We start from the raw sequence: 23,840 nt of genomic DNA on the forward strand, positions 1-23,840 counted from the left end.
TTTCTCGGGCTCCTTCATTGTTCAATTTGATGCCCTCAAACATTCGTAGGGCTTATGTAGGAGTTGATCCAGTAGCAGGATTTAAGTCAGACTTGGACAAGTTTTTGACTAAAATTCCGGATCAACCTTACAGTCAAGGATTAGCCAGATCAGCCAACTCCAATTCGTTGGCCGATCAAATAATGTATATAAATAAAAGTCAAGTAAAATGAATAATCTTCTCGTCTTGAACTGCTGGGATTCCAATTCCGGTAGCGGTAAGGAAGTCCGTAGAAAAAAAAGAAGGCGCAGAGAGAAGATCAACAAGCGAGTGGTCCGTCGTCCATCACCCAGTGTCTTGAAATCTATGGCTGAGCTATGGCTGAGCTGGTCCATGTTGGGGATGGGAAGACCCAGTCCCTTTTCTCGTTTTCATTTCAAGCCAAAATCTAAGCCCATCTCAACTCACTCTTTGCAACTCGACTAATAATATTTTTTTACACATTGTCACTGACCATGTTTGACAATCTTTCTCTCTTTTTTATCTTCTTGTGGATTATACTTAGCATTTTCATTGTTAGTTAAAACCCTTAATTGTTTTTTTTTTCAAGGGGGGAACTTCAGAGTGGTCTTGGTTTTTGTTATTTTTGTAGTTCTAAGCGGTGTTAATTACAAGCCTTAAAAATATAACTGGTCATATTCGTCGGAGGCCTTAATCTTACCCTGAACTACGTCCAACTTTTTTTGGAGACTACCCACAATTACCGGATTCGAACTGTTATTCAGCCTTTTTGATAAGTTGCAACTCTTTTTGAACAAAGTTGTGCTCTATTTTGGGATTTTTGTCTGTGTCCCATCTTTCGGAACACATTCAGAGATTGTGCGACTGGAGCAAACTTCCTCAAAAACTGAAACTAGAATTACTTTCGTGAAAAAGAGTAATTTGTTAGCCAACTTTTACACGCATAATTGAAATGGTTTTACTCGTTGCAACTAAGCTATCTAAAATTTAGATGACCAACATTTTAAGTTTTTGGCCTCAACAAGACCATACTTCACTAAATCAATGGTAATATTTTTGTTTCAAGCAAGGTTAGAATTTGAAGATTTCTTGTCAAAATGTTACACTAATGAGCATTGATATTGTTTATTTGCCTAGTAAAGCGTCTGGATAGGAGCTTTTATTGAACAAGCATGGTTTTCATAACCTTGTTAATAACCATGAAAATTCGGAACGAGCATGAGCCAGGATCCACGTCTGAGGTGGCTGCAGAGCCCCCTCCAAAAATAGCATTCAATCTTTTGTAATAAAAGTTCATGAGGCTTGAAAGTGAATCGGAGGTTTGGATCCAGAGAGAGTGCATTGAAGTGTGGAATTGGTTATCATTGGTTTCAGTCTATCTATGTTTGCTCGTTTTTTTGGCCCATTGAGCATGAGAAGAAAGGTCTTATCATCTCGCTGGAGAACCTCGTAAGGATACTCAGACAAAGCCAAACATGAGAACACGATCTGAGAGGCTTGGGCGATCGTACCCTTTCTCAAGTGATGAAAGACATGATAGTTTTGATTGGCAATCATGATCCCTGCATCCTATTTCGGACCATCTTTATCGACTCGCTCCCAGTTGAATTATGACCACAACTTATACCGTCAATGCAATGCAAATCCTTCCTCTATGTGATCTGCCATCCGTTGGAGATTTTCTGATCTAAGTGGATGGAACTGTCGCCACATCGACAGAATTGGTCTTGGTCAAATGGGACAATAAAGCCGTCGGGTGCGAACCCCCCTGTTCATTTGCTTGTTCCAGTAAGGCAAGAGCTAACGTCGTCCAGGGAAACTGGGAAAGACGACCGTCAGTATTAGAAACTGGTGGTCGTTTGCTTCATGTAACAAATACAAAACATAATCAATCTTATCTTGTCGATTCTGGCGCTCAAGTGAGTGTTTTACCCGTACCCCGTAAGCTACGATCTTAACCAGGTTCGTCAATGTTCTCACCGGCCAATGGGTCAACAATTAATTGCTTTGGAACTGTGACGTCCGATATTAAGCTAGGGGATCAAGTCTATTGTTGGACTTTCCATCTGACAAATATGCAGCAGGCTATTTTGGTTGCACACTTTTTTGGTGGCAAATAACCTCGTTGTTGACTTCATAATTCATCGTTTGTACACCCCCAACATTTGACGAATCCAAGGTCAAACACAACGTACTTCATCGGATCCAAACCAATGGCTTATCCGCTTTCTCTAAACCTCGTCGCTTTCGATCTCGACGGCGCCTTACCTCAGCCTTAAGCAAACTCGACGAGGTTTAACTGTAGTCCACCTCAGTTTGCCAGCTGTTGTCATCATGTAAAAAAGAGGCAAGATTCTCAATTGGATAAGAAGCATCATTCAGAATAGGAAACAACTTGTACAGTGTTCAGAGAAGATGCGAAAGGTATTTGATATTTTACGTTTTCAAAAGCATTCATGAGCTTTGTCCCAACCCAGGATTTAGGGTCAATTGTAGTGACTGTAGAGGCTTAATGTGCGTTTTGAGAGCACCTTCAAGCCCTCGAGAATCCAGGCTAGTTTAAACAATAAAGTCCAACTTTCTTCTTTCTTGGGCTCCTTCATTGTTTAATTTGCTTCCCTCTGATATTCGTAGGGAATACGCAGGCCTTGTTGATATGGTTGCATCTTTCAAGCCAGACTTGGACAATTTTTTAGATAGCATTCCAGATCAACCTTAAATTCAAGGGCTAGCTCGGTCTGTCAACTCAAATTCGTTGATAGACCAAATATCGTATAAATATTGAAAGGTAATAAATAGGCAAATTATAACCTTTCATTTTAATAGTACTGGCGATTACATCCCTTGTAGCGGTTAGAAAAGCCCGTGAAAAACCGAACCAAATAAAAAAAAGGAAACTGAAATCCGCTCCTTTTTGTTGAGAAACGAGTAAAGCCCTCGGCAAATGCGCTTACTGCATACGGATCTAGATCCTTGACGCACTCTGCCATTATCAGCGTTCGTAAAGAACCGTCCACACAGACGATCGCTCAGTCTCTCCATGGATCCAATTGTTCCAACAATGAATGTATTGAATGTACCCCTCTCTGGATCGTCAACATCAGATTGGGCATCAGGTATCTGTAATAATGGACGCAATTTTGCAATTAGTCATATATTATGTTTTCAAAGCAATGGTCAGAGTGGTTGAGTTGCAACGCTGAAGGAGGCATGTGAGTAGAGAAGAGTCAGATTCCGTGAAAGGAAGTAGTGTATATGGACACGAAAATAAAACATTAACAAAAGTGATGACTAGACTCCGACAAAAATGTGTTGTTTTCACCTCGAGCAGAAAGTAGAGAAGTTTGACGGTTTGGATGTGTGAAAGAGCAGAATCGAGGCATTGAGAAGAAAACCGGTTAGTGAAACCCTCTCGAATGTCTTCTCGACATACGAACAACATTTTGTCGGGGTCTAGGGATGACTGATGTGATTGTTGAGGACAGTCAGTAGCTGTGTGAAGTTCTCCTTTCAACCCAAAGTTTTAGACGCGACTTCCAACCCGCAAATAAGCAAATGGTGGAACTAAATGACGGTTTCCTATTAGGCCAATAAAATCTACCATTAGAACGATGAGTAGAAATAGCATGAAAAAATTGCTTACAAACAGTTAGGGCTCTTAAGGGAAATCGAAATCAAAGAAAGACGACACTGATCACATTAGGAAAGAAGAACTGAACGAGCAAAGGAATGGATCGTGAGAAGAAAACGAAAATGCTTCAGCTTCAGGTTCTCTTTTTCTGGGTCCATTTCCTGAGGGTGAGAAGTTGCGATAAGTATTCTCTTCTTGACCATCTTTTCCAGAACAGATCCGCCATAGGTTGAATTTGCCTCTAACATTTCTTGGCGTATTGGTCGGCCAAATGGTAACAAGGGTTGGACCAATTTGTTGAAGCAAAAAATGGTTTGGAATCAATGGGTCAAGATCACACGGATCATCAGAAATGGCGTGAGAGGCCTACTTTTGAAAATTGATTTCACTTCACACATCAGACTATTGAGACCTTCATCTGTCAAGTCTCTCTTGCTCTCACGCATCAATCCATTCATTCAGATTTCACGTTCCCAGATGCCGACAAAATGATGGGCATAAGGAGGGTTGAAAGTCCACTCGATCCTTTGGTCAGCCATATGACTTTGGATTCTGATCTGGATCAGAACCTCTAGACCACTAACTAGCCTCTGATCTCGACCGCTTTTCCGTTGCTTTCCATGGTGGTTAGTTGAGTGGTTGTTTTCGGACCTGAGTTCCCCAACTGGTCCATTAGACTATTGGCTGCAAAACAATCACTTGAAAAGTTGTCCAGTCCTTCGTAGGTGACAACTTCCTTGTGGGATCCTTCGATTCTCACCCTGACCGGCACTAGCAGGAGAGCAACTCGAACATGACTTCTCCAGACAACACGCAGAGGTTGATTTTTTAACGGCGTTCAATCCAGGGAAGAACGATTCGTTGGTTGAGAATTTGGGCTCGGCTTGATTATGTTAAATGGTGGGATGAGACTTGCTCCATTTTTGACCCCTCAGGTGGGACTGGCAATGTCTAGAGATGTGACCAGTCTCTAGGCAACCAAAACACAAGTCCTTTTCCCGAAAAAATCAGACTTCTCCTCCCACGGCTTCTTAGCAAAGAAAAAGCATGTTGTAGTTGTGTGGTTTGATTTCTTACATATCAAGCAAGGGTGTTCAAGGTTGGTATTTGCCCTTGTGGCCATCGAGATCAATCGTTTCTTGACGCAAATTTTCGTTGCGCGATGCCTAATCTTGGATTTCACTAAAGGTCGGGGAGGATGGAATCGCCACTTGTTCCACCTCGAAGGTGCATAGATCGTTGAATTGAACAGTCCCAGATTTGGACAGGACGTGATATGCATGGTTTCTCCATCGGTCCCTCAAATTTCATGACAATCTCTTGCATCTGGGAAGGGCCATTCAGTTGGTTTAATGAGCTAACATCTTTCTTGCAGTTCTTGCAAGATCTCAAGAAGATTGAGATCTTCTTCAAAGCTTGATCGTCTGCCATTTTCATTGAGGGCAAGTTTGAGATCTTTTTCGAAAAGGCACTTTCCATTTTGAATTCGTTGGTATATTATCCGTCTAGGAGTTTCCGAGCCTCGTCATAACCACTCTCTAGGTCTAGATGCAGGCAGCTTCGAACCAGGTTAGGTTAGGTTCTCGAAGACCAGAGGTTCGCTCTTTGGAAGGTGGGACCGCTCCGCAATCTCTAGCAGAAGTGCAGCTTGACGTCTGGGTTGGTCAACATTTTCACGAACCAGTTCCCCTCGTTTTGGGTGCTGGTGAACTGGAGAAGTCAATGGTTGGCCAGGAAGTTTCCTGGAAGACTCTGGCCTCGCATCAATTCCATCTACTCGATCTAATTCCCTCTTGAGATGATTCAACTCCGTCCGTTCAGATTCGACTTGAATCTGGTCTTCGAGGACTTTGATTCGATCCTCTTCATCTTCAAGCGCGAGTTGAATTTGTCGTTTTGCTTCTTGAATGGCTCGCATTTTTTCGTTGAATTCAATCCTGGACTTGATCTTCGCTTCATCTTTGGGCAGTTGAGCTCTAGCAACAGATGAAGACTGTGAGGCTTTTGAAGCTTGGGAAACATTAGACCCAACTTCGGAGACGCTGTCTTCGGGGTTCACTGTTTTACCACGAATTTCTTCTATCCATCTTTGGATCCAATCTTTGGAGCTTAGCATTCGTGATTTCTTGTTCTTTGATATCAAACCAATTAGTTAGGAGAAAATTACCCCCAAAACAACGTGCAGCAGATTGCATGAAAATTTCCCAATTGTTAACATTGCCAAAAGCGCACACACCATAGAAGTAATGGTGGAAAAATCTATTTCTGCAAGTTATACTCGTGCCTGGCCATGGCCATGTTCTTTCAAATCACAAGTGCGTACCAGTAAGTAGTCTCGTCGACATTTTCCATCCACTTCTCCTCGGGCCTTAGCATTTCCCGCTGAGATGCTAAAAACAAAGAAGGAGAACGAAATTAATTAGCCGAAAAACTTGCCTTAATTAGCTTGAAAAGTGAAAAGGGACCTTTTTATGAAGCGCAGGAGTGAGTCTTAGATCCAGAAAAGGTCGTACTACACAATAAAAGTTGGATCTTTTTTCTCGATCTAAGATTTACTCATTGGCTTTAAAAACTTGGGCTCTAGTGATTACAATGACCAAAGGGAAGAAATACTTCACTAAAGTATGAAATGCACCCAAGTCAATCCTTTTTCAGCTTACTATTTGACTTTTCATTTCTAATGACAAAAAGCATGCAGAGGGACGAGTTTCGGTAGGACAAGTGTTTAAACTTATAAAATCATATTCAATTTTGAGTAATTGCCTTACCTCAAACCAAAGGAACCCTGTAACAAATTAGCTTCATTCAATGATTTAAATCGAAACGGAATCGGTATTTTACAAAAATATCAATGATGGCAATGCTTACTGTTTGCAAATCGTTTCCTAAGATGACTGGAATCCAGCAGATTGCACAAGTGTTCATTTCTTGCCTCCAACACATTGTTTGAGTCTGACTCGACAAATGAGTGGCTGAAATAAATGATGGGAAACTTAGAGTCCAGCCACCAAGTGATTGGCACGCAAGAATACTACTTAGTTACTGTTCAGCTTTTTACGATTGTACACGATAAAAGATAAAACTTGGTCTCACTTGAAGTATCAAGAATTCCTGCCTGGGTAGGAAAATTGAAGCTAAAAAAGAATGCAAAACACTTCATTGAGATGCTGAGAAGAAGAGCTAATGGTATAAATAAGCCGACATTTTGTGATCATACCTTGCCACGGTTCCGTTATTTCCAGTGAAATATTGGAGGCAACCGTCTGGACCTAAAAACATGAAACAAATGAACGACCGCACAAAGCATAAATGTACATTTATTCGCTTTATCCTCACCACCTTGCTCATCACCACAAGCATATTGAGTCACTGTATTGGTGAAGCAAATGGTCAAATACTGATTTATAGAACTTGTTCTGGGGGCAAGTTAAATATTTTGAAACCCCGGGAAAATCAGTTGAATCAGAATTATTCCTCTTGTCCAAAGAATGATGTAAATTGATTTCAAAGCGTGATGGAGCCTCAAACTACTACTGTAATTACATTACTCATTCTTGAATTAAATATCGACCGGTACTTTCAACGTTTTGAATGCAAAGTTCCACATTACCAGCAAAATTTTAACCTTTGCTTTGTGATGTAATCCTGCTTTGTCACATTTTGAGTCATGTTAGCCCCTGGTAGTCTCGAGAGAATAGTTAGACAATTACAATAAGAGCAAATAAAACCGCAACAAAATGTTCGAAAATCAGTATTTGCTCAGAGGCACGTGAGTTAATCATAACTAAATCAGGAAGAACCAATGCCTGGAACGGAGGCGATCTTGTTTGCGTATTTTATGTCCCTCGCCAAGTTTGCTTCGCCAAACATTCAAATCTCATTGCGATTTGGATTATTGGTAAGGGTCAAACATTACATTGAATCTTTCGGCATTTACAAGCTTAAAATGCTGCGGGGTGTATTAGGCAAATGACACACTCCATCGACTTCAGACATTGATTCTCTTGTCTGTTAAGATTAACCCTCTGGTAAATGTCTCGGATGTTTTCCTTTTATGTTCCAGTTCCTGGATCCACCTCCACTGAAGTCAAATGTTGCCTCGTTGCAATTATCTGGATCAGCATCCACTATCACTGAAATGATTGGATTTATTAGAAGAAGGGATCAAGATCCACTTCTTGAGTTGCAAGATGAAAAAGCAGCAAAACAAATGATTTACTGTGTTGTCCTGTGTTGAATCCGCAAATTATTGGAGGAGCAAAATTTCCCGGTGCCGTAATGCCAAATGTGTCCATGGTGCAATCTCCAATCGCGCCGGCTACAAATAATCGAAGATTAATAACTTGGTATAATCCAATTTTTTACATGAACCATGAACAACTGGAATTCCAGTGGTTCATGCATGAACTAAGGCTTGACGCTTTTGACCCAGAAGTTCAATTTATGCGAAAATCTGCGAAATGTAGTCCGGACGATATAAGAACAGGTCTTATATGTATACTCAATCAGATTAAAGGGCCAACTTGCGATTGATTTGCTCGTAACGGAGCACTTCGAGAGTGTTTTTCGTAACCGGTTTTCTTCGTTCGATAGTTCAGACCATCCACACTGAGAAAAACCAATTCCTCATTTGTGACCCTTTTTGATTTCTACTCAACGTGCAAATTGCATTCAAATCCGCTCTCTATCAACGATGGTTCATGAATCAACTCACCCAAATCAGTGACGGCGGAAATTGATAAGTCGGCAACAGCTGAGGCAGTTATAGGTCCATTGATATTGAAAGTCTAAAAACCAGCAGAGACATGATAAGTCCTCTTTTCTGAAGGTACGTAGTGTTGTAAGCGAACCACTTGCCACAAAGTCAAAGCGAATCCGACAGATGTTCTCGTCACAAGGACAAATTGTGTACTGACATGTACTTGTGCCGGTGGTGCTCGAGGTTTGGGCCAAGTACGTGCAATTTTCCGAACTCATTCCACCACAAGCCAAGTTGACTGTCGGAACAATGTGACATATATACAGTACATACTCGTGATTGTTAAGAATTGAAAATTTCCTGAAATGTTAGAGATTTCAACGGAAAAGTTGACACTTACTGATACAACAAACACCAAAGCCTCCAGCGCAAGTTCCCGCAGCAGTGCCTTCTACGGAAAAATGGGTCATTCTTGATAGATTTTTCATAAAATATCAACTGCTTTTCAATTGGTACAACTCTTTGGTTGACCCGACCGTTCATATTATAGACCCATTAAAATTGCTGGATGTTGTACGATTCTAAATATGACATGATGCACAAGTAGCTAAAAGGAAGGAACTTTAATTACTGATACGAACCTCTAGCGTCACATTCGGCCTCTAGCAAGATAAAGAAAGACATTGATTTTTGTTAAAAATGGGACCTTTTAGTTTAGATGTTTTGCGGGAAAATCTTACGTGTGTAACAAGTGCCACTTTGAGCTCCAGTCGTTGAGCAAGGACCGTTCTGGAAACACGAACCTTTTAGGTGATTCATTGTAACATCAGAATGTGTAATGTGAACCATGGAATAGTTTTCATGAAGATATGGTTTACTTCTAAGAAACAGCCCACAACTCAGTACAAAATTTGAGAACATGTTTTCATATATTGCTAGCATTGACCTTAATTCGAAACATTGAAAAAATGACCTTTTCAATGACGAAATCTAATTGTCACGAAATTGGTACTTGATTGACAAATTTCTCAATCTTATCCTAGAACCTTCGCTTTTCAGTTATCTTGGGCTTCGAAATTAACAAGGCTACATAGAGAGTTTGTGCTCAAGGGGCACACACACTCCACAATGGTGGGATTCTTGCTTATCATATTTGAAAGGGAAGGAAATTCAGAGCGATGAAAATTATGACTAGAAGTTACCGAAACTTTAAGTTTCATTTATCTAAGATGCAGGATTTAGATTTGATCATGACCTTTTCCAGTCCATTGGAATCTCAACCGGTAGATTTTTTTTCGCATCCTCAGCAATGGTAAGAGGGACCACCAAAGATCATATAACGACATTATGTGGTCTGTGGGACAACAAAAAAGTCAGCCCATGCAATGCCAGGATGAGTCATAAAGTTTTGGTGTGACAAATCATGCACTTGAACTTCCCTCGATACCAAACTAGAATTTCAAGGACCAAGTTTCATCTATACCCCATATAAAGGTAAGAGGTTTCTTGTATTAGAGGGGCTCTATTGAGCTCAATGACACGCTCTAAATGAGACTTGAAAGACCTTGCATACGTTGAACATATAATCCTTACGCATTGCCTTCCAGGGTAAATAGGGGTAGAAGAAAACATTATTTAGAATAAAAGATACTTAGTAGAATATCTTTCCTCTTTTAGCATGGAATTAATTTCTTCACAACTATGGAATTTGAAGTAATATTTCAGAGGAAATACGTATTGAAGATATCACACATCAGCTGAATCTAGGCTGCATTTCTCACTAATTCCTCCATGTAGGTATAAAATGAGATCGCTTATTTTTTCACAAATGCGTAGGGTCCAATCTAGTTCAGGTTATCAAACAATGGTTGTTGGAAAACGCAGATTGGTGATGTCACAATTAAATGCTGCACAAGTAAATACCAATTGTTTTTGTCTATTCAGGAGACATTAAGCAAAAATAATTCGTTTTTATGACAGTGCAATCTATAAAGGGCCAAAAATATTTTTTTGAATATGCGTTATCTTTTTTAACATGCTTATCCTATGACATTTCTTCCCACTGCATTGCAAAGTAGTAAAGTCTAAGCTAAGGTGCAAACCAAGTGCCAAAAAAAGTTCCGAGGTGGCCCATTGATTCATTTGCAAGTTATTTTGAAGTAGGCATTAATAGAGCAAAACTACTGTTTGAAGAATGTTTGAGTGCAGTCGAACTTCGATTTTAATGATATTGTCCGTCGGCGGGAACATATCGTTATATCAAACTTATCTTTAGGTCGGAACTTGGTAAAACCAAACTAAATATAGAATGCATAAACTGGTCACTGATAAGACGTTGTAGTGAACCCCAAGACGTCACCAAATTCCCACAAAGTCCCGGAACACGAAGGTTCCTTTCAGAATAAAAATAGCCCCTCATTATCGACCGTCGCTCAAAAGCCTACGTGCTCTAGAGTAAAACCGGCCAAAAAGGTTGGTCTGGCTAAGTTCAAGTTCAAATATGATCATCACCATTGATTCTAAAAAGCTTAGGGGAACTGGACCTGGTTTCAATTCTAAAACAGGATTCTTCCATAGATGCAGCCATTGCTAAATTAGTTTCAGTTTTTGAGGAAGTTTGCTCCAGTCTAGCAATCTCTGAATGTGTTCCGAAAGGTGGAACACGGACAAAAATTCCAAAATATAGGGAAGACTCAGTTCAAAAAGAGTTGCAACCTAGCAAAAAGGCTGAATAACAGTTCGAATCCAATAATTGTGGCTAGTCTCCAAGAAAACTTGGACGGAGCTCAGGGTAAGATTAAGGCCTCCATCGAATATGACCAGTTACAAACCGAGAGAAAGATGGTTCAGGAGGTCAGTACAAATCTGAAAGCTTTTTTTTCTGATTTGCAAACTCTAAGACAAAGATGAAACACCCTGTAGGGCCTTTTGGGGTTGATGGGGAAGCCATTAGTAATGTAGAGGCTACGGCTAACATGCTAGGAGATCATCAGTTCTCTAGTGTGTTTTCAACGCCACTGAGTTGACAGTTGTTACTCAGTTCCCATACTGATGATTTTACACATTAATCCAACTTCCCTCACTTAAAGAGTTGCTGAAGAAACCTCAATAAAATCTTGACAGGGGAGAGAGGGGATACGAACTTTTTCTTTAGGTCATTGACGTGCAAACATTGTAACTCATTGTGACAGTGCAAGTATAAAACGTATAAAGCTGCTTCATGAACAACCTAAGTTTGGAGAAAACCATGGAATTGATAAATATGATGATCCATTCGATCCCAAATGTGATACCAAAGTTATTTGATATTTATAAAACAAATTCATCATTTTTCAAGCAGAGATGGGGCCATGAGAATCAGAAATATTAATCTTTTGTTTAAAAGGTCAAAGAAGGTCAGAGTTAAGGTCCTAGCAAGCTCAAGTTGACTAGATCGCATGAATCAAGAAAAATTATTGTAGAGGCATTGTTTTGGCCCAAATGGCAAGTTGTCACAATGCTAAGGCAGAATGGAATGGTAAGAACAAAATGAAATCAATATTCGACCAAAGAATGGAACCCAGAAATACGACCAATCAAAGAAACTTGGTCATTTGTGAAAGGAGTATTAGAGAAAACATACTTGACCATAAAATCTAAAGACGAATGCAATGTCAAATGGTTATGAGTAGTCACGAAGGTCAATTCTGACCTCGTGCAGAAGTTGATAGCTAGGGTCAAGAGCAAAGTGAGGTCTCTGGCCCTTTAAGATAGATAAACCCACAGAGTTTAGAGTTGTTACTCAGTTCCCATACTGATGACTTTACACATTAATCTAACTATCTCACCGAAAGAGTTGCTGAAGAAACCACAAGAAAATCTTGATAGGGGAGAGAGGGCTTGCGAACTTTTTCTTTAGATAAGTGTCGTGCAAACATTGTAACTCATTGTGACAGTACATGTAAGTTGGAGTACATTGAATATTTTCATAATGTAGATATGTTGAATAGATTTCATGACATTGCGATCAAGACAAGGCAAGGTTCTCAATTGGATAAGAAGCTTTATTCATTATAGGAAGTAACATGTTAAGGTGGAGGGTTCCCAGCGTGACATACATGATGTCACGTAACGTGTTCCCCAGGGCTCCATCTCATAGCCCCTCCTTTTTATTAGATTCGTTGCCCCTCTTCAAAAGCTTATTATTACTGCCAGTCTCGCCTCTTATGCTGACGACACCAATTTACTTTCTGGTAGGAATGACCAAGATTCCATTAACTTGGCAAACGGCTGCGATTGAATATACTCTTGGGTTACTAAGAGTAACATGGCCCTGGACGGAATGAAATATGAAAGATCGTAGATATGAAAGGTAAAGAAATTGAGCAGGTCTCAAATAAGAAAGATTTAGGTGTAGTCCTCCAAAATAATAGAAAGAAAGTTCGATGAGCATATCCAGTTGAAGGTGGGTAAGGCTTTTCAAATGTGTGGTTGGATATATCGCACGTTTAAGTCCAGAGATAGCATCACGATGCTAACTCTGTACAAGTCGATTGTCCAGCCACATCTTGAATATGCTTCACTCATTTGGGCTCCAATGAGTTCAGCAGGTTTGCAAAAGGTCGAGCAAGTCCAAAGATGTTTCACTAGGAACATCACAGATTGAGAGAGGTCTCAGATTGGGAGAGGCTATAAAAGTTGGGACTGTCCAGTGTTCAGAGAAGGTACGAAAGGTATCTGATACTGTACGTCTTCAAAAGCATCCATGAGCTTTGTCTCGACCCAGGATTGAGGGTCATTTCTAGTGACCGTAGAGGCGGAAGCTGGATTCTTGGATACGTCTCGTCTCACCCGTCTCACCACGGTGGTCAAAAAACCTTATCAAGTATTGAGAGAAATACGCCTATCTATCTTAAAAGTTTTCTTCTTTCCAAAAACCATAAGAAGTATTTTGACGCGATTAATTTATTGAATTCTGGCTCAAATTTGGCGCTTATATTGTCAATAGTTAACAAGATTTGATGGATATTTCTGTTGGAATTCAAAAAGGCTATTGCACCACTGTGGCAGTCGTCTCACTGGTCAGACGAGAGAGGTCAGCTGATCATCGAATAATCCAGCTTTGATGTGCATTTTGAGAGCACATTCAAGCCCTCGAGAATCCAGACTAGTTCGACCATTGAAGTCCACTTCTCTTCTTTCTCGGGCTCCTTCATTGTTTAATTTGCTTCCCTCTAATATTCGTAGGGAATACGTAGGCCTTATTGATCCGGTGGGATTTTTCAAGTCAGTCTTGGACACATTTTTAGATAGCATTACAAATCAACACTACATTCAAGGCCCAGCTCGGTGTGCCAACTCCAATTTGTTGATAGAACATATATCATATAAAGATTGAAAGCTAATAAATGGACGAATTATAACCTTTCATTTTAATACTGCTGGGGATAATTATCCCTACAGCGGTTGAAAAATACTGTGGAAACGAAAAAAAAAATTTAAAAAAAATCAATAGGATTCTTCACAAAAAGAAACAACAAAATTTTTCGATAAATAAAAAAATCAACGTACTAGTCAAGATTGTTTTTCAATTGAGCAAATTCACCATTGTAATGTTTTTAACTTGAATTGAATTTTACTAACTCCATTAACAACAAACTGACATTCAGACAATATAACCTAGATGTTTAGAAATTAGTGTTTTTAACACAAATTTCGTTCAACTTGTAAAGACAGATCAGTAAAAGGAGCTAGTGTAGCCAAACAGTCTAAGAGGCAACACGAACAAAGCAAGAATCTTCTACCTTGGCGTTGTGGATTCAAACCCCGGTCTCCTTTTGGAGAAAGATCGGAGAGGAGAAGGGAACCAAAGACCTCTCTCAGGAAGGAAATTTCGCTAGCTCCTGCGCAGGGCATTAGCCGTTCCTCAGTAAAAGGAACGGATAACAGTTTCAATTACTTTGGCCAAAAAGGTTAATTCATCACACAAACGTTACTTGCTAAAATGTCATCACTCTTACTTAATTTTAGATGACCAATATTTCAGTTTTTGCCTCAGCAAGACTTTGTTGAACTAATGGATTTATTTCTGATTCAAACATAACCACATGCTATGCTAAAGAGAATTGATAATGTTTATTTGGTTTGCACCAAGGGTTTTATGGTACTCATTAGGGATTCCATTTTCAAAATGTGGTGTTATGTGCATGTGCATTTTGTTTGTGGTTTTGTGCAAGCAAGTAACTAAATTATTTTATTCTTAGGAAGAAGTTATCGATCATGAAAAGATTGAATCGATAAGAATAAAAAGCTAAGAGTAAAGATTTAGAACGGTTCTTTGTACGATATTTTGATCAACAAGTTCATCTCTTGCAGCCAATGTGATTGGCAAAAGTTCTTCTTGCCTGCGTAGACACAGCTATTGGATTTTCCAACCAAGATATAATGTTTATTACTTGATGAAAACTTGTGCGCATCATACTTCCCATCAAAATGGACAAAATCTAGTTGCCTTGTCTCTAGACACAGCAGACCAGCTCGAAGGAATAGGTTGAAGAGTTTCTAGTCTATTAATAGTTACGTTTTCAATATATGACAAATTGCCACTTTTCGGTCATAATTTGAAACCGTAATTGTCACATTTATTTTTCCAATATCTAAGCACCTTGGTTCTAGCAAGGAAAGAGGAGGTTTCCCAAGACAAGAGGAGTATGCACTCCTCAGAGGTGAAAAAGAGGATTTCAGAATTTAAAAAAACAATCAAAGAAAAGAGGAGCCTCACGAGGCCTGAAATAGTTATGGTTGAAGGGCTGCTTAAGCTAGGATTACACTTCGGTGCTCAAGCTTTGTGCTTGGTCTTAATCCTGAGCGCATTTTTTTAAAGCATCACGGTTTTTGAAGGCCTGAGGTGTTAACACGAGTATTTGAGAAGCTTTACTGCCAGTAAATGATATGGCGTGGGTCTCTATTACCTAAACGCAAAGAGAAACCACACTAGGTGAGTGTTTTGCCTTCGCAACGTCGAGCAAAGTAAAATGCTCAAGAATACAGCATTTTACCTAAACGGCAATGAAAACCCACTAAAGGTGTGTTACGTCTTTTCAATGCACGGAAAATTGATTCACACTAGAGGACAGATTCTTACTATGCTGAAAACGGAGCTTAAGGCAGCATGAAAAGGTGACTCACATCTGCAAATGCTAAAGTACGCNTATGCTGAAAACGGAGCTTAAGGCAGCATGAAAAGGTGACTCACATCTGCAAATGCTAAAGTACGCAGGTAACCAAGCCCTTCCTCCTCAGTTGTTTTCTTCAAATCATGGAGGTCTCAATTTAACTGAAGGTCTTTCCAATTGTCATCGGATACCTCGGTAGGCTTTAATCTCATTAAGATACTGGGCTAAAATGTGTTTTAGGCCTTACCTTGCCTTGGACAGGGTTGGCAAATGGATTAATCGCAGGGCGGGTCTTTGGGGGTTTTAATGGTCGGGTGGGACGGTTTTTTTGCTTGATGGGCTTAATTGGACGGGTTTTATTGGTTTTTAATCAAATTTCAAAGCTAGACCTTTTCGTTTCTTTTCATTTTTTGACAAAGACAACTAAACTGTTAATAAAAAAAACTACTCCATTACCATTACTTTTTGAAAAAAGTAACGCCATACCAATACAGGTATTTTGGAGGGGGAATGAGACGAACTTGTCTCATTTCAGAATTAAAGAGGCGGAATGTTTAACAGGAGAAGTTAAACGTTTTTGGCAGTCGCCCCGCTGATTTTGGATTACTGCAGGAAGTAAGCCACTGAATTTGACATGCAGTATAAAAACCCGTGGAGGAAGACTTTGAGTTTCCTAACATTTAGTCCATAAAATCAAGATATTGCTCTTCTAGTTTCATCATCAATCAAATTACAGCCAAAGAAAGAGGAAGGTAATCGGAAGAGGGAAGAATTGAGAAGGATTTGTTACTAACCCGCCCGTAATTTTTATCCAACGAGCGAGTTTTAGCCCACCCTGACCATGGATTGGTTTTCATCCTCCATCCTTTCAAAGAGGCTACTGCTGACCATTTCCAGCCATTATGCTCCAGTTTTCACTTATTGAACTGTTTATAATTCAAGATTATTGACATTGGAATTCAAGGATCGTGCAATAGGTAGTAGGCTCTTTTTCGCTTAGTAGTGGTTGAAACACCTTTCATTCACTGTCAAGCAGTGCTTGAATGCTTTTGGTAACCACTGACATCACATAAGTGAGACGTGAGAATTTGAAACATCAAACAAAGGGGTTACGAGAATTCTTCTTTATACAACATCCTTGAGCTACAGCGTAAAACTTGTCTTGTTCGTCCCCATAGTTTTGAATGTTTAGGCCGAGTGAANTAGCGTGACTAAGAACTGTTCAATTTCTGTTATGGAGGTTCAGTTCAATGGTTTCTAAATTTTCGGTTATAATAATATATTATCTTATTGGGGTACATTTGGCGCCGTCAAATATGTCCAGTGTACCGTTGTCCATGTTCCAATCCATTTATGACAGCTCGGTTTAGCAGTCTTAGTCCACTAACATTCTTCAATGCTCTCCCAAATAAGGTTTTGATGGGGAACGGCCGATGTATCACGGACTATATATTTCATGCGTTTTCATAGTTTGGGTCCTGCTTTTTTACGATAACAACCGCCGGCTTGAGAAACGAACCAACATTTCGAACAACGATTGAAAAAGAACGCAAATTTTAGATTGAAGAGTAGAAATATGACAACACAGCAATCTAACTTCCAAAGAAAGCGTAGTTTTGAAATTTGTCAAAATATGTGAACGAATGATAGAGATTGGAACATTACAAATGAACCAGTATCAGTAAGATGTTTTTCAATTTCAAGGATTATATTAGTCTCGTTTCAAATCAGTCATTTAATGTATTCCCTTGTACGCGTATGACTTGGTTTTTGTCACTCTATGAGTTTTTCGCTGACAGTGATGGACACCTTGCTTCATTATTCAAGAATAGTGCCAGAAAACTAAGGTCTATCCCTTGAGCACTAAGAGTAGCAGGTTTTGAGCGAGATTTGGACCCGGCGCTGCGTTTGCGCACTAACGTGTCATCTCGCCTTTATTGACATACGCAAAGTTAAGCTAGGTGTCCCACAGGGTCCCATTTTTGGGCCGCTCCGTTTCATAATATTCATCGCCCAGCTTCAAAAGGTTAATATTTCGTCTTTCTTCCTATGTTGACGACAGGAGCTTAGCTACTGGTAGGCAAGGCCAATAATGCAATAGCCTTGCAAAGAACCTAGATCGAATCTACTCTTGGGTCGCTGGGAACATGGATGGAATGGGAGGTCTCCCATTGAGAGAGACTAAAGAAGCTGGTACTCAGTGTTCAGGAAGGGTAAGAGAGGTACTTCATACTGTACGTTTTCAAAAGCATTCATGAGCTTTGTCCCAACCCAGGTTTAAGGGTCAATTGCAGTGACGGTAGAGGTATAATGTGCGCTTATAGAGCACCTTCATGCCCCCGAGAATCCCGGTTAGATCGAACGATAAAAATTACCTCTCTACTTTCTCGGGCTCCTTCATTGTCAAATTGCTGCCCCCTAATATTTGTAGGCGTTGTTGATCTGTTTACAGCGTTCAAATTTGACTTGGACAACTGTTTAACTTGTTTTCCTGATAAACCATATCTATTTTCAAGACACTAGCTCGGTCTGTCGACTCAAATTTGAGTTGGGAGACCAATTATCGTAAAAAGCGGTGAAAATCAGACCAAAGCAAAATACCACAAATTTTGAAGAATTGATATTATTTAAAATTGATCATTTTATGGATCTTTAAATAACAGGGCTTTTAGCTGGTTCCTGGACCAAAAAAACACTTGGATGTTACGAGTTGGGAGAAAAACTAGATTTTAATTTTAAAAAGAACAACTTGTAAACTAGGACAATCTAAAATATTTTCAACACGTTTTTCGCTTATCAAACAAATCCTTTTTTTTTCAACACCCTGCGTCTGAACCCCCTAAGAATTTTTTTTGTACACATTTAAATACACATGTTTATTTTATTAATACAAACAGTCTTCATATCGATCATTAAAGTCAAGGGTCGTTCCTTAAAACTATAGGTAGGTTCCTTAAAACTAAAGGTAGGCTCCATAAAACTAGAAGTAGATCCCTTTAAGCTAAAGGTAGATTCCTTATACGTAAAATAGGGTACTTTCTTATAATTAAAGTTCGCTGATTAGACCTAAGCTCAATTTAGCATTGAACAGATCTTTTTATCCTTTAATGCTCAGACAACTAGTAAAACCTTAGTAATGAACGTACTACTCCTTGGGAAAAGATCTGATCAAGCCACTTGAGACTGACTGTACGTAAACCTATGGGAAAGTCCCCAGACTTCGATCAAACTCGCTTCGCTCGGCCATGTTAAAGAATTTCAAGTTTAATTGTTTTCCTATCAACCCATTTCCTACGTACTTTTGTCCGAAAAAAAGCATTACCTTGAACTGAACAATCTGAAAAATGGACAACACTAAAACAGCAAAATATATCTCAGTAAGACAAGGTGAGCCTTGGCAACACTATTGATCTACGCCTTAATTCAAATCTTACCTTTGCTTCCTCTTCTGTTGGGCGAGGAGGAGTTTGTAGTTGGGTTTGTTGATGCCTCAGTCATAATACTGATCCATAATGCATATACAATATACGTGCAACATAAGTTTGCCATTTCTCGTTTTTCTTCCAAGTTCTGAAATGTGATATATGATCGCTCGAAGAGCGTGAGCTGCACAAACAAAGGATGAGCCTCGTCCGAGCTTTACAATTGGATTGAGGGTTAATTCGCTCCACGACAATTTTGGACGATTTCGACGGGCAAGATCCGGCCAAATTAGTGCCGGTAAATGTGAGTGACGCCAGTCGGACGATTTCGACGGGCAAGATCCGGCCAAATTAGTGCCGGTAAATGTGAGTGACGCCAGTGCCTTCTTCAAAAACGAAAATTGCACTTCATATTCCTTATTTGATGTCCACGATCGTCTGGGTAGGGGAGTAATGACGAGGTGCGCACCCATGTAGTAAGGTAAGCTCAAGATAAACAAGCACATCCACGGACCCGTTTTGATGGACAATTTTATTGAGAGAGGATATGGGAGACAAAACTAACTTCGAAATCAATTCCAAGACTAGGGGGTTTTCAACGGGAAGCTTTGTGAAGCCTTTGGGTTGTGAAAAGATATTACCATTTGGTCTGCCAAACGTGTCGCAGCCATGATTTTCGAAAAGCACTTGGTCATTTTCTCCGCCATTCTTTATAGCCTCATGTTCACGATTGATCAAGCATCAAGCCGTTCTAACAAGTCCTCCAAATATCCGTTGGAATTTCAAAGAGAGAAAAGCAAGTTATAATCAAGGACACCATCTACGATAACGCATCCTTTTATCGAAAAGAATTTTCTGCTTTCAGGACTGTTTAGTCTATTCAATATTGTTCAATTTCGTGTGAGTATTTTCCTTCTTTCAAATTATTTTAACATGAAAAGTATTCCATGTCTTTCGTAGAACGATCCCTGTCAAGCACTTTCATCTTCGATCACAGGTGGAACATGCTTGAGCGCACAAGAGTGCTCCAGTCAAGGTGGAACCATGGATGGCAATTGCGCTGCAGGTAAACATCATAACTTCTCCGTCTGTTATTTATTTCGTATTTGACTTCACGCTCAGTCAATCCGATATTGGTTTTCAAGGTTTTGGTGTTTGTTGCATTTTCGCCGTAATTGGTTGCAGTGGGATTGTCACCAAGGTAAGGGATTGCATTGCTATGAATACATCAATTGATTGATGAAAATTTAACAAGTTCTGCCCTCTTTCAGAATTGCACCTATGTTCGGGTAAGAAAACAAGCATTAAAACCGTTTCTGAAATTAAATGTTTTCATGATTGATGGCCAATTCTTAGAATATGGGCTTTCCTGGGGCCGATATGAGCACCATTAGAACTTGCTCGATAAACATCAACCGCTCACACGGGGGTAAGAATGGTTGTCTAATCAACGTATTTTGCACTTGCACCTTAAAAGCTCTTTTCTAAGATTTTTCTATTCGGTATGGTTAACCATTTTTTTCTGTGCTTCTTTCAGATATTTGCCAAATCAGGTAAAATCTATCGTGATTTCACAATTTTGACGGCTGTTTTAACCACACAATTCATCTTTAGGTTGGACTTTGGGTCGATAACGATGATTCCACTTGGAACTTTGCCGGGTAAGAGCGTTCATAATTTTGTTTGCCCAAAGACTTCAAAATGCAAAGCATTTTCCAATTTTCCAATCGTTGGATACCCACAACATTTTACTTGAAAACTAATACATAATTTTTGCCCTTTTGGTGCATCTTTAAAAATTAAGTGATTTGAAAAAAAAATCCCAATTCAGGCGCGTCTAAAGATTCCTACGTGGTAAACAAGGCCAATCCGAATTCATAAGTCTTCACTCGAACTCAAAATCCTTTGACAATCAACAGTCCCCAAGGGACGCAGTTTCAGCATTTCGTCTATTTCATCCTTGTCAATGTTTGATTGAAGGGCGAGAAACCAAACTCTCATTCCAACTAAGACTTTTGAAATTGTTTTCAAACAACAATGAAGTGAATAAAATATGTATTGAAAAGACCCGTCAATGGTTGAACTTACATTTCCAATCAGAAATTTGACCCTAGATCGGCGTCAAATAATTATTCAGTTATTTTGTTATTAAGTACTTAAAACATAAAAGTGAATTGGAAAGAATTTCACCTCGGCACTTAAATTCGTTCTGCTTTTCATTAGCGCTCTAGATAAGGTTGTTGTCACGTAACAGTGTTTTGGAAGCCTCGAACTATGTATATTTTCGAAGACGAAGCTTCTTTTAGACTTGCTCCAAGTCCTTTGCCAATGTATGATTTGATTTAAATCTTTGCAAATCAATTCTACTTTGAAATATGTTTTAAACGCCAATCAGAACGAGTGTGTGTGTTTCTAAGTGTATAATCATGTTTGATAATTTAAAACGTATAATCTAGTATTTTTCTTCCTTTTTCAGGAGAATGCGGCGGAACAGGCGACGCTTTGACCGTACGGAGTCCTCATTCGGGTTCCCAGAGTGCTTTTCCACCGCCTGTCTGTGGAACACTCACCGGTCAACATAGTAAGTGAACCAATGACTCATTACCTGAGGCACCACTCATGGCACATTCAATTAGAATACCAGCATACGTTTCTAGACTAATGCATTTCGACCTAAAGTAATCAATGATTCCTTCTAGTGTATTTTGAAAGCGGTCGTGACGGCGCTTTGGCCGGACAGATCAACGTTGCTCAAGGATCCGTGTTGGGGGATCGACGATACAACATCAAGGTGTCGTACATTTCGTGCAGCAGCAGGCAGCGGTAAATAAGTCATGAACCACTAGTATTTGGACGGGGACGCTAAGGTAGAGACAGTGAACAAGTACGATTCGAGCCTCGAGCCCATGGTCTTAGAGTCGAGTCTTCCATAAATCAGACTAATCTCAGGTCGCAACGTCTTTCACTTTTTAGCTCGATTGTACCACTAGATCAGATATAAAGTTCCCTTCATAATTCTACGTAGATTGATGGTGATGAATTTAGGCTTTGAGTTTTTGTCAGTTTGCCAATTAGTAATTGATTTTACAAATATGCTGAATATCTGAACCACAAAGAGCAGAGAATCGGTAAATATCTCTTTGAGCAAATTTTATTGATTTTGTGCTCGACACGAAAATTATTAACAAAGTCGAGTCCAGACGTATCATTCATTTTGTCCCCTGTCATGTTTTGCACTTTAAGAGGGCCTAAAATTTTGAAAATCTTCCCGTAAAAGATTCCGTAAAATTTTGATTTTTTGTCGTATTGAGGTGAAATTTGAAATTTGCATTTACAACGACCTTGACCAGTCTCATTTGAAGAAGAATGCAATACGTTTATTCGGTTCCGAAATGGTAACTCTCGGCCTCAACATCCCCCTCCATTTTCCAATGGTTCAAACATCGATCAATCAATGAAACAACGAATGGTTTTTTCTCTATGTTTCATAGAAATTTTTCTTCTTAATGTATTTGAAATGTCTTGGTCAAGTCCTCGACCCTTCCTTTAGTTTCTTTTCTTGCTTTGTCGTACCACAACATAGAGCAAAAACACCACTCTCAGATGCAAATCCCAACCATTGCCTTCAGTCACTCTTTTTCAAAACAAAGGTCGACCATACCAATAAAACTCATACTGATATCCATATTTGTGTCCGTTCTCTGCTCTCTTAGATTATTTGAATCGTTTCATGATTGCCAATGACTTTTCCAGGGCTCCAAGTGGATGCACTCAATACTTCACGGGACGTACGGGAACGATCACCTCCTACAATTTCCAGGGTGGACAGATCTTGGCCGACCAAGTCTATGGGAATTGCATTCGTCAAGAGAGAGGTAGCAACTCGTATACGTATATATATTTTTTAAAAAATCAGCCACTTTTGACCAACGATCTCTCCAGGGTTTTGCTCGGTCCAATTCAAGGAAACGGACATCGCTACGCCGGATCCGTTTGATTTGGATGCCGGCAATCCAGATCAAGTTCAGGTGAGCAGGTACTGAGTACGTCCGATACGGTCACGGTGAGCCCTGGAAACATTTGAGATTTTTCAACCTATGGACATTGACTTGAAGGCAACCCGGAGGAGATGTCAAGCTGAAATATTATATTCTAGGATAATTGCATGTCCAAAAACCACGTGACCATTCCGAGCCGAGCAATTGATGTGGTGGTCGCCGCCATTACTGCCAGTCAAGATGTTGGTGAGTTGCTAGTTCGGATTTGATTCATTTCTTCATTTGACACTATTGGCTTTTTGCTCTGTGAACTGGGCCAAAGGGACGTGGCGTTCTATTCATCTGCAAAAGGCTAACAAACGTGGAAGATTGAGGTGTCTGAGTTGGTTGAATTCACTGTTCTTGATCTTTTCCAGTCACATTGGTACCATCAATGAGATGCAATACCGTCTTTGGATCGGCTCCCGGAACGAGTGTGCCCTCAACTCTAGAGTGTAAGTTCCTTCGATACCTAAATGGGTATATGCAGTTTAATCAGGATTCATAACCAAATGCTTACAAAACACAAAAAAATCTTGCAACAGGATACTTTTTTGCTACTGTTGAGAGTACGTATGATAGAGTGGAATTGACCAATTTGTGATATGTCCAGTTGCAGTCAATGATCGTGGTTTGTTCATGCTTTCAGCTGAAAGGAATCTGCCTTTCGTGGTGAATGTGAGGACGCTGCCCAACGTCGTGGGTCGCGACAACATGTTTTCGGGATTCAGTCTGGATTACAAGCAACTTCCATGTTAGGAGATCAAAGCATCGCTCAATTGAAAGCCTTTTTTTTGTTAATCTTTGCAATGTCAAGAGTAATAAACACATGTTCTAGAAATTCTCATTTGGCGTTCGGCTTTGGTGTTTGTGACGATGATAGGGAACTAATGAAT

At 39.7% G+C, this 23,840-nt stretch overlaps 2 protein-coding genes across 3 annotated transcripts; one reads left to right on the forward strand and one right to left on the reverse strand.

Moving 5' to 3' along the window:
• Positions 1–2,354: 2,354 nt before the first annotated feature.
• On the reverse strand, positions 2,355–19,220 carry LOC131876897 (uncharacterized). 2 transcript variants are annotated; one of them, XM_059222433.1, is made up of 16 exons: positions 18,920–19,220; positions 18,808–18,839; positions 9,072–9,120; positions 8,973–8,993; positions 8,732–8,782; positions 8,490–8,629; positions 8,347–8,419; positions 7,852–7,950; positions 7,682–7,765; positions 6,969–7,001; positions 6,850–6,901; positions 6,726–6,766; positions 6,501–6,604; positions 6,401–6,417; positions 5,956–6,022; positions 2,355–3,121 (listed from the first exon to the last, which is right to left on the reverse strand). In XM_059222433.1, exons 1-16 carry the CDS (start codon positions 19,032–19,034, stop codon positions 2,855–2,857), a joined length of 1,245 nt encoding a protein of 414 aa, XP_059078416.1. In that variant the 5' UTR covers positions 19,035–19,220; the 3' UTR covers positions 2,355–2,854. The 2 variants fall into 2 exon arrangements, with proteins under 2 accessions (XP_059078416.1, XP_059078417.1); XM_059222434.1 differs by lacking the exon at positions 6,401–6,417 and having other exon boundaries at positions 2,981–3,121.
• A 561-nt stretch (positions 19,221–19,781) lies between these two features.
• LOC131876898 (uncharacterized) lies at positions 19,782–23,776 on the forward strand. The gene is made up of 14 exons (XM_059222435.1): positions 19,782–19,807; positions 19,868–19,973; positions 20,053–20,108; positions 20,179–20,196; positions 20,264–20,336; positions 20,445–20,460; positions 20,522–20,568; positions 21,384–21,488; positions 21,607–21,730; positions 22,661–22,782; positions 22,850–22,935; positions 23,064–23,151; positions 23,322–23,399; positions 23,594–23,776. Exons 2-14 carry the CDS (start codon positions 19,952–19,954, stop codon positions 23,701–23,703), a joined length of 945 nt encoding a protein of 314 aa, XP_059078418.1. The 5' UTR covers positions 19,782–19,807; positions 19,868–19,951; the 3' UTR covers positions 23,704–23,776.
• The last annotated feature ends 64 nt before the right edge of the window (positions 23,777–23,840 follow it).

Source organism: Tigriopus californicus, chromosome 2 (assembly GCF_007210705.1).
Source record: "Tigriopus californicus strain San Diego chromosome 2, Tcal_SD_v2.1, whole genome shotgun sequence".
In the NCBI taxonomy this organism is placed as follows: domain Eukaryota; kingdom Metazoa; phylum Arthropoda; class Copepoda; order Harpacticoida; family Harpacticidae; genus Tigriopus; species Tigriopus californicus.

Coding starts and splice junctions, on each gene's coding strand:
- LOC131876897 (XM_059222433.1), bottom strand. CDS start 19,034: ATGGCAAACTTATGTTGCACGTATATTGTATATGCATTATGGATCAGT. Junction 8,630..8,731: donor CTTTGGTGTTTGTTGTATCA/GTAAGTGTCAAC, acceptor TTGTTCCGACAG/TCAACTTGGCTTGTGGTGGA. Junction 7,951..8,346: donor TTCCGCCGTCACTGATTTGG/GTGAGTTGATTC, acceptor GATTATTTGTAG/CCGGCGCGATTGGAGATTGC.
- LOC131876898 (XM_059222435.1), top strand. CDS start 19,952: ATGGATGGCAATTGCGCTGCAG. Junction 20,569..21,383: donor TCCACTTGGAACTTTGCCGG/GTAAGAGCGTTC, acceptor TTCCTTTTTCAG/GAGAATGCGGCGGAACAGGC. Junction 22,783..22,849: donor TTGCATTCGTCAAGAGAGAG/GTAGCAACTCGT, acceptor CGATCTCTCCAG/GGTTTTGCTCGGTCCAATTC.